This window comes from Drosophila montana, unplaced genomic scaffold (assembly GCF_035044405.1).
Source record: "Drosophila montana isolate Dmon_TW-CO22-7 unplaced genomic scaffold, ASM3504440v1 contig_2781_1, whole genome shotgun sequence".
NCBI classification, from domain to species: domain Eukaryota; kingdom Metazoa; phylum Arthropoda; class Insecta; order Diptera; family Drosophilidae; genus Drosophila; species Drosophila montana.
In genome coordinates this window covers 230,851-246,547 of record NW_026997652.1, presented here as the reverse complement: position 1 = coordinate 246,547, position 15,697 = coordinate 230,851, and the positions used below count along the sequence as shown (strand labels likewise).

Below are 15,697 nucleotides of genomic sequence, written 5' to 3'. Positions count from 1 at the left end.
CTCCACTGCGCATGTACGTTTGTATGTACATACATATGTGTGTGCATTTATGTACATATATCTATATATGTATGTACATGCATATGTATGTAATTTTTCAATATGCCACGCCCCCTGCCGCTGCTGCGTGCATGTACTCCAATTGTCCTGGGCTGTTGGCCCGGCCGCAAACATATACATATACATATCGATCCATATTCCGACCATGGTCTGGGACAAATTCCACGATGGATACAACCTGTCGTATTGCCCTTTATTTTGTGTGTATTCAACATTGTTTGCGGAGAGGCTTCCTGGAAGCAACATGCGGAAAAACCAGATACACACAATCTGAACTGGGCCCCAGACCCCAGCCTGGTGCATTTCGTATGCCGGGGGAGTTGGGAGGCAGGGCTAGCTGCTCCGGCAAATTCAACCAATTTAATAATGATAAGCTGGTATTATCAACTTTCAGGTTTTCACCCGTATTACGGGTGAATTTCACAATATCACAATAAAGTACAAAATAATTCAAATATTTGTTGAAGAGATATACATACATATACATATGTATGTTTAAATTGTCTAAATCATATACATATGTACATATATAAGTACAATTCAAACCGTTAACTTTACAAAATTTTGAAGTCATTTACCACCTGTGTTCGTGGATTACAAAATGTTGGTTTTACACGTTTTTCGACCATTTGCGGTGTAATTGACAGGAAGAACAAAAATATATGTTAGCTCTTGTGTAGAAATACAATTTCGAAGCTTAAACTTGAAATTGATAATCGGGACCCACTCTTTTTCCACTCAGATTGGTGGATTTGAACACGAAACATGTCTCACGTCGAATTGTAAGTAGGAAAAGGATCTTCACTCTTTTGATCCTTTTAACAAATCCTTGAGGTAGAATGGAAGCAAATTGCAGCAAACTATTGCCAAATAAAGTACATATCACATAGGGTTTGATGGAATCAAATGTATTTTTAAACATAATAATTTTCAACTGCATACAAAAATATACGCTATGTATTATGCGTAATATATATTACTAAATTTATAATGTATTTTATGTGTGTGGGTGTGTGTGTGTATGTATATATTTATGTATGTATATGTTGAGTTAGTTTAAACATTAAGAGGCGCACATTTATGTAGTATGACAGAGAGCCAACAGCTTGTATGCCAGCTGTTAGACTAGCATAACAGTCAGTATAACAGCTACGTCTGTTAGCCTAGCATAACAGTTAGTATAACAGCTAGTATAACAGCTAAACAAGTAGTCAGTATTTATATAAATATGTATATGTATATTTATACATGTGTGTAAATCAGTTATTGGAGGGCTGTGGGGGCGTGTTCGCATAATAGCAATTAATCGTAAGCGTTTCTTATTTGTTTTTGTGTAATTTATGCCTAGTTATGTAAAGTACAATACAGCGTTGTATAACAGTTTTCCTTTTTTTTTTTTTTTAACAGCATAAGTAATTGTCATAAACATTTGTATGAATGTGCGTTTGTATAACAGTTAGCACTGTGCTACTTACGAACTAATGCCGCCTTTTTGAGCAATTGCAATTCTTGTATTACACATACAAATATTCACATATGTAGTACAAATAAACATATAAGTATACGAGTATAAGTTAGACTTTCGGTTGCTCGATCGATCTACATATATATATATATTTATATATATGTATATATACATATATAGTAAGTAGTATATAAGCTTCTTTCCCTTGGCTAGCGCAACATTATTGTTTAGTTCGTAGTCGTATTAGTTGATAGGAGGGTATAAAGTTTTGTTAATATTTTGTTTCTATATTTAATAAATTAGATTTAAGCACTAACATGGAATATATGTGTACGTGTATATGTATGTGTGTATGTATATAAAAAAATAATTTTGTTTTTGTCTTTTATGTTGTCAGCTTTTTTCTTTTCAATTTCCCATCCTAACACAGACTTGTATATTTTTTTTTTTTTTAATATTTTCTCTTATTTTTTTTTTTTTTTAACAGCTTTTGTTGTCTGTCTCGCTTTCTCGCTTGGATGGGCCATGGCACTAGGTTCTCTCCATCTCGTTTCTATTCGTATTCGTTATTCGATTTGTCATCTATCTCTTTTACAGGTTCGCCATAGAGCGACAGAGAAAAAATTGCTTAACTTTACGTTTTGTTCATTAACTTTATGTTGGGAACTGTTAATTTAATGCAAATACCCTGTAAACTTAGCTGCTAGGTTTATATCGTTTTATACAATTTGTAAATATTGCAACATCTGTTTTTTTTACAGGCACTTAACCTTGGTTTAGTTGGGATATACTATAAGTATACGGAGATATAAGTTTATTTAATAGATACAACAAACAATAAATTGGAATATTTAAACAGAAAAAAACTAACGCTGTGTAACAGTTGGTTAAAATTGAGCATAACTGTTATATGTTATACGTTATACTGCAGCGCGTAAGTTGTGTTTACAGTTGCTTTTGCTGTTATTCAAGCTGTATAACAGTTGGATTAGCTGCACAGGTTATGAGGCAAGTTTCGTAACTTTTTGCTTTTAACTTCGTTAACTCTATCTCTATCTATCTCTCTCTCTCTCTCTCTCATTCGACTGGCCTACTATTTTTTTTTACTTTCTCCTGCTCCTCTCTTTCGAGCGAGAGAGCTACTTCTACTACTACAGTCGGACAGTTTTGGCAACCGCCGTCGCTGCGCTGCCGCCGGTTACCGCCAGGTGGCAACGCTTTTCGCTTCGTTTTCTGTTCGTCGTCAGCTTCGTTGATTTGTCGTTTTTGGGTTTTTTCTTTTTCGTATTGCCAATGCAATGCACGATGGAATGTTTGCGTTTGTGGAATGCGTTGTATAACAGTTGTGGGAATGAGTTGCTGCTCCTGTTGTTCTTGTTGTCTTTATGTATAACAGTTACTGTTTATAACACACTCTGGGCTACTGCGTTCATCTGCTTAGGCGTATGATAATTCTTAGGTGAAACAGCTGAAATGTATAAAAATTTTTGCGTATAACAGTTACTCACGAGCTGCTGATACTCATTGCAGTTGACACGCGCGTATAACAGCAAATAATAGCGCCGTATAACAATCGTGAAAGGGATTTGTAGATGTTGTTGAGTATAATGGTTGTGCATAGTTGTGTATAACAGTTAATACCCAGTGCAGTTGCCAGCCGTGCTTAACAGCCACTGATAGAGGTGTATTACAGTTGTAGGAAGAAGTTGCTGCTGCTGTGTATAACAGTCGTCGTTTGTAACAATTGCTGGGCTTGTGCGTCTGATGCGTATAACAGTTATGGTAATTTCTGCACAAATCGACAGTTCACAACACAATTGCCACGCGCGTATAACAGCCATCGAACATATAACAGTTAACAACGTGTATTAAAGTGCGTCCGCACCGGCGGCGGCGGCGCTGGCGCCGCTCGTCTTCTACGATCTACGGTCACACTGTTGCCCGCTCCAGCCGCCCCCGCGCGTCCATGCCCCGCTCCAGCATGGCCGTTGCTGCTGGCACCCAAAGCAGCAGCCGCCGCTGCTGCTGCTGCCGCCTCCTCGCGCATCTTCTGCTTCTGGTCAGTGAGACGGGCGCCCAGGCGATGCACCTTCTCCGGACTGAGTATGCTGAGGCGAGTGCTCTTCGAGAGCTGCTGCTGATGCTGCTGCTGGGCTGATGAGACTGTGTGGAGTAGAACGTGAGAAGCTTAGAAACATATATTGGGCAATATCTTAATTAATATTTATTATACTAGTTGGCTGTTCTAGCGTTTCAGCTGGAAACTGTTATGATCCAACTTGTTAGCTGTTATAATTCGAAATATTGGTTATGCTAGTTAGCTGTGCTACCCTCTCGGTTGGAAACTGTTATGTTATTTTAGCTGTGCTAACGTTTCAGATGGAAACTGTTATAATCCAACTTTTTTGAAAGACTTGTTAGCTGTTATAATTCAAAATATTGGTTATACTAGTTAGCTTTACTACCATCTTGGATGTAAGCTTTTATAGTCCTGAATTTTTGTTATAATTGTCAACTGCGCTACCATTTCAGATGGAAACTGTTATACTGAGAAATATTTGTTAAACTTTTTAGCTGTGCTACCATTTCAGGTGGAAAGTGTTATAATTAGAGATATTTATTATGCTTGTTAGCCATGCTAACCTCTCAGATGGAAACTGTAATAAAAAGGGTTTGTTATACTTTTTAGGTGTGCACCATTTCAGGTGGAAACTGTTATAATCCGAGATATTTTCTATACTTGTTAGTTGAGCTACCATTTGAGATAGAACTTTTATATTCCGAAATATTTGTTATACTTTGATGTACCCTTTCAACTAGAAATTGTTATAATGGTATGCCTCTTATCTGTGCTACCATATTAGATGGAAACTGTTAAAGAGTTTGTTATACTTGAAACTGTTATAATTAGAGATATTCGGTATACTTGTAAGCTGTGCTACTCTTCATATGGAAACTATTATTATCAGAGATATTTGTTATACTGGTACGCTTTGCTACCATTTCATATTTTTTCATTAGCCTAATAATAAATAATTCCACTTTTAATATAACAGACCCCAGATCTGTTATTATTTTATTAGTTTAGTTATATGTTGCTTTTCATATGCCAAAACCCAAGATCTCACGATTTCTTTTTAATAGTCTTATAATACTTATACTTTGTATATATGCCAGACCCATGGTCCCATTTTGATAACTCTAGTTATATATGTATCTCTATGTCTATGTCTATCAAACTTTGCGCTAAATAAGGCTCTGGGCTTGTCACCCGCTCTCTGTCACTCTCTCTGTCCCTCTCTGTCTCTTTTTATCTGTGTAGATCTACCAGGTTCAATCGGTTTATAATCTGACCGTACATCTATTTGTCTCCGTCTGCTCTACTGCTTTCATCTAAGTTATGCCTAAACCAGTTGCGAATTATAAGCGCAAAATCGTTTAAAAACTGCTTGCTGTCAACTTTCTTGTCATTTTTGTCCTATTGACAGACAAACCCTAGAGTTGGGCAAACAAAGTGCTGGCCAGCCCCTCGCCCCAAGCGCCTAGATAAAATGCTCTTGAGGATGATTTACCATGATTATTGCTCTGACGCTGTGCTGTTGCGGCCGTGTGTCGCTGTGCCAGATGCTTGCTCGGCGAGCCGGGTCGGTTGCGTGTGGGCGAGACGAAGCCGGCGCCGTGGCCGTTGCCGCCGCTGCTGCTGCTGCTGGTGCCGCCGTTGGCTGTGGGCTTCGTGGGCTTGGCTTTGCTGGCCGCCTGCCCGGGACGTCGCTGCGGGCTGGCGGCCAGCGGCAGCGTCAGCTTGTGCTTCTTGGGCAGGCAATCGTTGGCAGCGATCGCGGCTGGCGCTGCTTGGGCGCCAGCTGCTGTCGATGTCGCTGTTGCTGTGGCATGCGGCTCGGCAACGGCAGCGGCAATGGTGGCGGCCGCTTTGCTGCGCTTGGTCGCCGGCGTCTGCTTGGCCACAAGTGCCACCGCTGCCGCCGCCGCTGCCGCTGGCGTTGTTGCTGCCAGATGCTCCAGCGACTCCGCGTGCTGCAGCTGCGGCTGTGCTGCGGGCAGCTGTCTGCGTCCAAAGATCGGCGTCTGATTGATGCGCTGCGTGGTCGCCTTGTTGCCGCCATTGAGCGACGCCTCGTGCTCGAGACGCTGAAACATTTTGAGGGCCACCGGCGGCGTTTTGAAAAAGTTGCGCATCGAGTGCTGCGATTGACTAAAGTTGCGTCGATTCGCCTCCTCCAGATGCTCGAATTTGCTGCGGCATTGATGCAGACGCGTGCGCATATCCTCGAACGCCAGACGATGCTCGAGCGGCGGCAAGGGCGGCGGCGTTGGTGGCGCCACCGGCGGTGGCGGCGGCGGCGGCGGCGGTGTAGCATTCACCTCATGGTAATTGAGGCTCGTATCGCAGCTGGAGTCCACGTCCGAATAGTTGTTCAGGTCGCGCACATCGTTTAGCTGCAGCTCGGCGCCCGGCCGCAAATCGACCAGATAACCCTTTTCGCCGAATGGGCGGCATTTCTTGAGCGCCTGCTTGAGCGCACGCTCCGTTGAGGTTGTCTCCGGCGTGAGGCCGCGCAGCTGGGCGGGCTGGGCGCCCAGGAATCGTTGCCGGCGACGGGCGCGCATGCTGTCGCGCAAACGTTCGCCGCTCGGCGAGAAATCCTTGCCCAGATGCGGCGATTTAGGTATATCCTGCGGCCGCATTACCACGTTCTCCAACAGCTCCACATTCTCCTTCTCCTCCAGCTCGCTGCCGGGCAGCGTCGTCGCCGTCGTCAGCGTCGCTGCCTTTTCGGATGCGGATGCGACCGCCACGTTCAAGTTGTCCAGACTGCGCTGCGAGGTGGGCGAGAGGGCATCCTCGGAGCTGATGTAGCTGTCCTGAAAGTTCTCGATTTCGTGCAGCAAACGCGCCGGCGGCTGTTGCTGTGCATCCAAATGCTGGCGCAGCTGCTCCAGCCAAATGTTCAGCGTCTCGAAGCACGGACGCATATCCGGATTCAGGTCGCAACAGACAAAGGCCACCTTGACGAACGCCTCCGGACACTGGGCGCAGAACTTTTCGCGAAACTCCTGCTGATTGAGGCTGAAGTCCGAGTTGCGTGGCATATAGTCCGGATCGGCCTCCACGCGGCCAATGATCTGTGGCGATGGAAGGAGAGACATGAATAAGCAAAAAAGAGCTTTAAAGAGCGAGTAAAATATATGTATATATATGCCAGTTAAACGTTTACGAATGCGGCAGAAAGAGGAATTGAAGAGCAGTTAGTTTTGGCAAAAGACTAAAAGGAGCTTATAAAAACAGTTTAACGTAAGATACAAATTCTTAGGCCAGTTATACGTTTGCGAATGCGGCAGGAAAAGGAATTAATGAACTAAGAGAAAGCTGACGGCAGCAGCCAGTAAAACGTTTACGAAGACGGCACAAAGAATTCCAGTATTATAGTTTAATAAGAAGTATGGCATACATATACATATACATATACATATATATATATATATATGAGACACACAGAAGAATTGTCAAATATGCTGGCGATAATGTCAATGCATAGCATGTGCGACCAGTAAAATGTTTACGAATGTATTAATAAAGTTAATGAACAGAGAAGAGCAAACTGTATGCTGCCAGTAAAACGTTTAAGATTGCGATAAAAAAAGGAATGTAAAAACAAGTGAAACATTTGCACATGGCGCACGAGAGAACTAACGGCAGCAGCCAGTAAAACGTTAACGAAGACGGCACAAAGAAGAATCCAAAAATTATAGATGAATAAAAACAAAAGAGGCACAGTTACCAGACTCTAGATGACCCACCTCGCATATCATTATGCCAAAGGAGAAGACATCCACTTTTTCGTCGTACTTGAGGCCCTTCATCATTTCGGGCGCCATCCAATAGGGATTGCCCACCACCGTATAGCGCTGGCGTCGCTGGCGACTCTTGCTGCGTCTCAGCGTGCCGCTGGGCGACATGGCATTCGCGTCCATGCCAGCCGCCGAGCTGGCACTGGCGCCAGACGTGGGCATGGCGCCCGGCAAACGGGGCGCATCGACGCTGCGTGCCAGCCCAAAGTCGGCAACAATTACGGAATGATCCTCGCGGACCAGACAATTCATCGAGTTGAGATCACGATGGATGATATTCATGGAATGCAGATAGCTCATGCCGCAGGCAATATCCCTGGCCAGGCAGACGCGCTGCGCCCAGCTCAGCGTCTGACTCGAGTCATGAATCAGCTCCTTGAGACAGCCGCCGGCCACATATTCGGTGACCATGTGCAGCTTCTTATCCTTGTAGAGCACGCCAATGAACTTGAGCACATGTCGATGGTCGAGCAGACGCAGCACGGCGACCTCTTTGATGAAATTACGCTGCGCCTCCTCGTCGGCGCGATGCAGCTCCTTGAGCACCATCAGCTCGCCGGTCAGACGATGCGTCACCTTGTACACCTTGCCGAAGAAGCCCTCGCCCAGTTTCTCGCCCATGACCAGATCGGAGGCGCGAAATATTCGCTGCGGCTTCTGGACAACGCGACAGCTTTGGGTGCGCGACAAATCATAGAGCTGCGGATGCGCCGAGTGCTGTTGCGCCGTGTGCTGTTCATCTAAAAGCTTGGACAGGCTCGAGCAGCGCTCCTTCTCCTTCAGCTGGGAGGACAGTGCCGGTTGCTGCTGCTGCTGCTGTTCGATTGGCTGATGCTGCTGCTGTTGCACGTTTGACTTGGACGCTTGGAGGGATTGCACCGTTTGTTGACGCATCTTGCGCATCTTGCCGCTGGGCTCGGTAGCGGCTGCTTTATAGATACGCTCACGACCGCGTCCGCCGACCTCGACGCTGGACGCGGATGTGCTCAGCGGCAGCACCAGAGTCGTTGCGGAACTGGCACGCTGTATGTCCGCCTGGCTGCAGCTGCGGCACACCTGCACCGGATCATGCTCGACTGTCAGCTGGAGCATCTTCTCGTTGCTGCGTATCAGCTTGTCGATCTGGTCCACGGACGAATTGCTGACCGGCGTGCCATTGACCTCCAGTATGCGATCGCCGATGTGCAGATTCGTTAGGTTCACATCGATCCTGTAAGGCGAAGACAATGCTCGATTAGTTGACGAACGTTTAAGGACAGCGTGTGAAGAGGATCGGGTTAGTTAGGGTGTTTTTTTTTCTTCTTTTGTTTACCTATATGAAGCACAACAACGATCCGCCACCGAAGTAAGCAGGGAGAAGGCGTATTTGCCAATGCGACCATAAAATTTACAAATTAAGCTTGAAAAGCGACACAGTGTAACACAGATAGAAAGACAGAGAGGGAGAGGGAGAGAGAGAGAGAGAGAGAGAGGAAAGTATGAAACCAGCACCAGGCATTAAAATTATCATTTTTTAATTGTTAAATAATTTATAATTAAAATAAAAGCATTTAATTCAATTGCCAACAGCTGCAGTTGTATTTCTGTGTGTGTGTGTGTGTGTGCACAAGTATTGGTGCGTTTCTTCCACACGCTCTGAGACCCCAGCCAGCTGCCGTGTATGTGTGCGCTGTATGTGAGCTTAAAGCTATCGATATGTGTGCTTATGCAACTGTTATACGCCTGATTTAAATGCTTCTATTTAAAAAAAAAAAACTCTCATGAAAGAGTATTAACATTAATTTAAATTTAAAAACTTTGCCTAAACTTTATGCAAAAATCGTGTTAAGTTAAAAGGAAACTTTTAGTCTAGTCTATAAAGTGTACGCTACGAGTATTTTTTTTTAGTATTAAACAGTATTTTAAGCAAGTAAAAAGAATAAAACCTTCGAATATTTATAAAATTAAGATGTTTTTTAAATGTTTTTAAATGAATACTATGCAAATGCTATTTAAAGACCTCAAAGCTTTAATTTACTCCTTTTTTTTTAATACAAATATCGCTAAACATTAAATTTGCTCATTTTGGTATTTAAATTAAATTTCTGTTTAAAAATACTCTTTTCAGCAATTTTCTTAGTTGAAACAAGTTTAAAATACTTTAATATTCTTAATTTTTTTTTACAGGTTTTTATATAATAATACCTATATATGTATTATTTATTTTTTTTTTATCAAAATTTGTCTTTTTGGTATATTCTGAGTCAATTTTTTAAAGAACTTTACTTTTTTTTTAAATATATTAAATACTTTTGTAGTATTTGTAAATAAATGTTAGTATTTTAAGATTGTGCTTATACTTTTTTCGATTATATTAAATATTTGATTTGAAGTGTTAGCGTTAGTATTTTCATAAATTCAATATTTGCTTTGTAGTATTTAAAAAAAGTGTTCTTAGTTTTTTAAGCTTGTCTTTAAACTGTTTAAAGGATACTTTTTTTTATAGTATTTTTGAATAAATTTTAGTATTTTAAGCTTGTACCTATAATCCTTATTTTTAGGTTAGTTTTTTTTTTTTTTTTTTTTTGGTATTTAAAACGCATCATGAATACTTTTGAAGTATTTTTAAATGACGTCCGTTTTTTGTGCATTTCAAATTAAAAATGGTGCGCAATGAGATTGGCCGTTCAGAACTTACTCGGTTATCCGAACCGTGGGACAACCATCATCGAGGGCGCCACCGTCCACACGCAGGCCGGGCGTCGCATCCTTGGGTATCTCGACAAGTCGTATGGAATGCATAGGCTTGCCGGCATTTGTGATGCGTGCCCTGGCATCGACGGGCAGGCGTTTGCCATAGCAGTGGCCGCAGTAGAGCTTGGATCGTTCGACCAGGGCATAGGATTCGCCCTCGCCAATGAATGAGCCGCAGGCGGCACAGCAAAAGCATTCCGGATGAAATTTATGCTCGCCGGCAACCATCACCGGACCCGTGATAACCGCCGTACACTGCTGGCAGGCATCGCCGAAACGTGCATAATAATCCTCGCGGCAATAGAGCAAGTTCTCGCGCTCAAAATACCAGCTATGCAAATGGGAATCGCAGACCGAACAGCGAAAGCAGTCGCAATGCCATTGCTGGCCGAGTGCCATAACAATCGGCTCATCGTTGTGATTGTGGGCGAGCAGGGGGCAGAGGCAACTGGCGCAGGCTGGCAGCACGGCTGCTGTGCGCTGTTGTTGTAGTTGATCTTTTTGTTGATGCATGGAAATGTATGTGTGTCTGTGTGTGTGTATGTGTGCCTGTGTGTGTGTGTGTGTTTATGCGTCGCTTGCTGGTAGAAGAGAAGAGAGAGAGAAAGAGCATAATGTTGATGAGAGCAGGCTCAAAAGAGTCAGTCGCCGTGTAAGCGAGCGCGCGCGCGCGCGTGCCTGTGTGTGTGTGTGTATGTATGTATGTGCAACGATCTGGCAAGCCTTTGTTTACTGAACCGGTTTTGCGAATGAACTACTCGATTGCATGTTGGTAGCCTAAAGCAAACACAAACATGTGTAATCCAAGTCGAACTACTTATTAACTGCATGTGGCTATAGAATTAATCTAAGCATGATGTCATAGCCGGCATATTTAAAAACAATATTGCAACAAATACGTATTTTGCGAAAACATATTTGCAACATTAATAGTTATTACGGAGCTAGCCATGAAACTGGTTCAGCTGAACTGCAGCGCTCAACTCTATGGGAATTCGGGATACGGTTGACGGATTGCGGGGGTGGGGGATGGGAATCTATTGTTATTGGCAGCATTGACCCTGAGAAATGGTGTGACTTATTCTTGCACAACAACAACATTTGATTGCATATGTTTTTAGCAATAGTATCAGTGCTTAATATAACTAATGAAGCAAGCAGCTGACGCAGCTGTATTGTTATGCACAGATAAAAAAATATAAATAACATACACAAAATGACGAATGCACAAACACAAACACGCGCGCGCGCGCTCACACACACACACGCACGCACACACGACATATATGTATATACAAAAAGCGCAAAACACAGTTGAATGTTGATTGAAATGTGTGTGGGGGAACGGGAACAACAACGACATCAGCATTAGCAAATGGCAAGCTTGTGCTATTGTTGTTTAGGCTATTGTTGTTGTTGTTGTTGCATTCTTACTAATAGTTGTTACTGCCAAAACTATACACATGTACACAGAAACACACACACACGCACACAGACAACAAACAAGACACACACACTTGCACACTTACATAATTTTATCTTATATTTTGATGCTGCTGTTTAACGCACATCGTAAAATTTGCTTGCATTCGTCCTCACACCATTTTCCACAAGCGTTCGCACGTTTGGGCACTTGTATTACTCCACACAGTTCGAAAATAAAAAACAAATGCATTTGTTTAAAAAAAAAAACCAAAATGAGACTAGCGTTAGTGTTCAGTGTGACCGCGAGCGTCGTATGCGAAAATCCACAATCGCGTTAATACCAAAACAAACCAATGCGATGAATACCACAAATACCACACTTTTTGAATAGATTCAATTATAGAATTAAATTAACGTTATTTTTTTGTGGTTGCTTGAGAACTTCAGTTTTTAGCTGAGAAACTGGCAAATTAAAATACGCCTTCATTGTTTATGTATCTAAAAACAATATATTTGTTTTGCTTTTATTTAACATGAACACCAGCTGTTCCATTTACCTAAATTATCTCAACGAATTCGTTCGCTCTGTCAAATAAATTTTTTTTACAAATTCTCCCTTAGGCGAGCCAACAATTAAATAAATAAAATGTATGTACAGGGAATCATATGCATATACGTTATGTGTTAATATGTTCTATCGTTTCGTATTATTATTGTACTGTGTTCTGTGGCGCCGCAGCCTGCGGCGGGCTCCCCTCCTCCACGACGGTGTGCCCTTGGTCCTGGTTCTCGCGTCGCTCCTGCTGACGCACTAGCTCGAAGTACAGTCCACGTCTGGCCATCAGCTCATCATGCTTGCCCGTCTACAGAAAACAAAGAACATAGCTTAGTGACAGGCATTAACAGAGTGCGCTAGTCAGGTATGCTCGACCAGCATATACCCTGTACCCAGCGCCGAGCTGCAGCTATATTCATCTTTAAGATATGTCCGATCCATTTTGAATGGGTTGCCTCCTTAACTAACCTCGACAACGCGTCCCTGATCCATGACCACAATCAGATCCGCATTGCGTATCGTGGACAGCCTGTGCGCAATGACCAATGTGGTGCGATCCTGTACGGCAGTGTCCAGGGCCTTTTGCACCTCCGATTCGCTGGTGGCATCCAGCGCACTGGTCGCCTCGTCCAGTATGAGGATGCGCGGATTCTTGACCAGCGCCCGGGCAATCGCGATGCGCTGCCGCTGGCCGCCGCTCAGCTGGGTGCCGCGCTCGCCCACATGGGTATTGTAGCCATCGGGCAGGGCAGTGACAAAGTCATGGGATTGGGCCAGCTTGGAGGCATCATAGACATCCGTTTGGCTGGCATCCGGTTTGCCGTAGCGCACATTCTCCAAGATGCTGGTGCCAAAGAGAATTGGCTGCTGCTCGATGAAGCCCAGGACATTGGCGCGCAGCCAAAACGGCGAGATGTCCGACAGCTTATAGCCGTCCAGCTTGATGTTGCCGGAGGTGGGTTCATAGAAGCGTTCGAGGAGTGCGGCTATTGTGGATTTGCCGGAACCGCTGGCGCCCACCAGCGCCACGGTCTGGCCGGGACGCAGCGTCAGATTGAAGTCCTTCAGCACGATCTGTGGGAGAAGCGGAGCCATTAAGCTGGAGACGCTGGAGAGGCTGGCGAGGCTGGAGAGGCACACAGCAGGCGTACACACTCACATGATCTGGTCGCATCGGATACGCAAAGGACACGTTCTCGAAGCGGATCTCGCCATGCAGACGCTCCGGCGGTATGATATAGCCGCGCAACAGCTCCACCTTCGGCTGCAGCGAAAGGAACTCGAAGACCCGGCTGCCGGCCGTCATGCCGCGTATCATGGTGCCCAGCAGGATGGAGCCCTGCGAGAGCGAGCGCTGCACACCCTGCGAGGCCACGAGGAATGCCATCAGGGCGCCGGGCGTTAGGCTCTCCGTGGACATCAGATGGCCGCCCATGAAGAGCGTGGAGAGCACAAGTGTGTTGAGGAAAAAGTTGGTCAGGCCCTGGAAGACAGCGATGCCATAGCCCAGCTCCTGGGCCAGGCGTGCTGCCTCGTTCGTTTCCTGCTCGAACAGCTGCATCTCCCGGTACTCGCAGGCGCTGGAGCGCACGGTCCGTATATTGGACAAGGCCTCCTCGCAGACGCCCGTCGCTCGCTCCGTCTACACAACGAGAATTAGATGAATTATTAATTGGGTTTTGGGTTTTGGGTTAGGGCAATCTTTACGCACCTGAGCCTGCGAGTTTTTGCTGAGCGCGCGCAGCTTGCGTCCCAGATAGGACATGAACATGACCACGCACGGGACACTGGCCAGCGCTATGGCCGCCATATGTGGCGAGATCATGAACAGGGAGACGCTGCCGCCAATTAGCTGGGCGGAGCTGCGCAGGCCGTGGGCGACGAATTGCTTGAACGAGGTCTTGAAGTCCTGGACGTCGGCGGTCAGGCGGTTCACCAGCTCGCCTGTGCGGTTCTCATCGAAAAACGAGATGTCCTGCAGGACGATTTGCTTGAACAGATCCTGACGCATCCTGGCGGCCATCTGTTCGCCCACGCGACTCAGCAAATAGATGTAGACAAAGGTGAAGCCCGACTGCAGCAGATACAGACTCAGCAAATTGCTGGCCGGCTTGCTCACATCCTTGACAAAGGAGTTGTTGATGGGATCCATCACATACGTATTGGCATAGCGCGCCAGCGTGTTCACCAGATCCCCCAGCAGATTGGGTATACGTATATTGATGAAGGCCACAATCAGCGCCGCCTGCAAAGTGTGCGGATGCAGTGAATCGTATGGATCGAATGGCAGCTCGGAGAGCCCACTTGACTTACCAGAACGGCGCCTATTAGCTCCCAGGTGTGCGGCTCCAGATATGTCCACAGACGCCGCCAGTCAAAGCTCTGATCCTCCTGCTCCAGTGTGTGCTGTATGACGCCCGCCAGCCGATTGCCCTCACAGTGGGCGACCAGCGATCGCGACGTCCACCAGCCGCGCATGGCCACGCCCACGCCCAGAGTGGCGCCGCCCCAGAGCAGCGCTCGGCACGTCTGCAGCTTGGCCCGGCAGCTGCCACTGCTGGGCGATCCATGTGGCCGCCACATGTGTTGATGCTGGCGCATCAAGCGACTGGCATTCTGCAGCCGCGGCCCGAGCTGCGACTGCGGCAGCTGCTGCAACAGGCTGCGGCTAGAAGAGTCAGAGAGAAGCGATGACATAATCAGAGGCCAGCCAAAAAGGGCAACCTTTTTTATCATTAGTTAACGCGGCTGAGGGCGCCCCGCCCCGCCCCTCCCCTTTTCCACCGCACTCTTCGCACAAGCCATGCGTGTCTTATGTGGCTGTGGGTCGAGGGGGGGGGGTTGGGGTGGCTTCTGGCGTTGCGCTGCCCTGCCGTGCTTTACCTGAGCATATCGCCGCGACTGCAGTTGGTTAGGAGTAGGCGCAGCATCTGTAGCTTATGTCCGTTGCACTTAACTTATAAAATTAACTAAATACGCAAGCTCTTAAGCATTTAACTAACTTGTTGGTTAACCTTAACAATAATAATAACACACACACACACACACACACACACGCACGCACGCACGCACGCATACACTAATGCACGCCAACACCAGCACCAGCAGAGGCACATGCCCATCCACACACACACACACACACACACGTACACTCACTCACTCACACCTACACGCACATGCATGCACACAGGTCGGGTGAGTGCTTGACAAATGCTGATTGCCACGCTTTAAATACGCATTTGGTATTTTTTAGCCAACTTAAGCGCTTAAGAGTATTTAATACCGACATTAATTGCGGTTTTGGTAGTTAGCAAAATTTCAAGATTTACTTAGCTAGGCAAATAATATATTAATATTTAATTTACTTAAATTTGCAAAAGACTACTTTAAAGCCATTTTTTGTATTTTAAATTTTGTCTTAAGCGAATTCAGTTATTTTATAAGTATTTTATATTGCAATTAAGTATTTATTGTACAATTAAGTATTTTATATTGCTCGTTGGAACGCTTTAAGCACATTCCTTTTTCAGCCTTAATCGCTTTAGGTTATTAAATACCAGAAGACATTTTTTGCATGTTTTAGTATA

General features: G+C 45.2%; 2 protein-coding genes across 4 annotated transcripts; both read right to left on the bottom strand.

Annotated features, from left to right (window-relative positions):
* Window positions 1-947: 947 nt before the first annotated feature.
* LIMK1 (LIM domain kinase 1) lies at window positions 948-11,828 on the bottom strand. 3 transcript variants are annotated; one of them, XM_064684577.1, is made up of 6 exons: window positions 11,659-11,828; window positions 10,074-10,710; window positions 8,709-8,795; window positions 7,346-8,606; window positions 5,098-6,670; window positions 948-3,688 (listed from the first exon to the last, which is right to left on the bottom strand). In XM_064684577.1, the coding sequence occupies exons 2-6, from the start codon at window positions 10,640-10,642 to the stop codon at window positions 3,381-3,383; spliced, it is 3,798 nt and encodes a 1,265-aa protein (XP_064540647.1). In that variant the 5' UTR covers window positions 10,643-10,710; window positions 11,659-11,828; the 3' UTR covers window positions 948-3,380. The 3 variants fall into 3 exon arrangements, with proteins under 3 accessions (XP_064540647.1, XP_064540648.1, XP_064540649.1); XM_064684578.1 differs by lacking the exon at window positions 8,709-8,795 and having other exon boundaries at window positions 11,659-11,826; XM_064684579.1 differs by lacking the exons at window positions 8,709-8,795; window positions 10,074-10,710 and having other exon boundaries at window positions 11,659-11,827.
* Window positions 11,829-12,040: 212 nt separating this feature from the next.
* Window positions 12,041-15,183, bottom strand: LOC135430024 (mitochondrial potassium channel ATP-binding subunit). The gene is made up of 6 exons (XM_064684580.1): window positions 14,994-15,183; window positions 14,424-14,778; window positions 13,822-14,355; window positions 13,270-13,752; window positions 12,579-13,184; window positions 12,041-12,417 (listed from the first exon to the last, which is right to left on the bottom strand). The coding sequence occupies exons 1-6, from the start codon at window positions 15,038-15,040 to the stop codon at window positions 12,265-12,267; spliced, it is 2,178 nt and encodes a 725-aa protein (XP_064540650.1). The 5' UTR covers window positions 15,041-15,183; the 3' UTR covers window positions 12,041-12,264.
* Window positions 15,184-15,697: the final 514 nt, after the last annotated feature.

Bases quoted from the DNA above. Each gene is read 5' to 3' on its own strand.
- LIMK1 (XM_064684577.1), bottom strand. From the start codon at position 10,642: ATGCATCAACAAAAAGATCAACTACAACAACAGCGCACAGCAGCCGTG. The intron at 8,796-10,073 runs GTAAGTTCTGAA...TCGCTTTTCAAG, and splicing joins CCCACGGTTCGGATAACCGA to CTTAATTTGTAAATTTTATG. The intron at 3,689-5,097 runs GTAAATCATCCT...TACTCCACACAG, and splicing joins GCGTCAGAGCAATAATCATG to TCTCATCAGCCCAGCAGCAG.
- LOC135430024 (XM_064684580.1), bottom strand. From the start codon at position 15,040: ATGCTGCGCCTACTCCTAACCAACTGCAGTCGCGGCGATATGCTCAG. The intron at 14,356-14,423 runs GTAAGTCAAGTG...CACACTTTGCAG, and splicing joins AGCTAATAGGCGCCGTTCTG to GCGGCGCTGATTGTGGCCTT. The intron at 13,185-13,269 runs GTGAGTGTGTAC...CTTCTCCCACAG, and splicing joins ATCCGATGCGACCAGATCAT to ATCGTGCTGAAGGACTTCAA.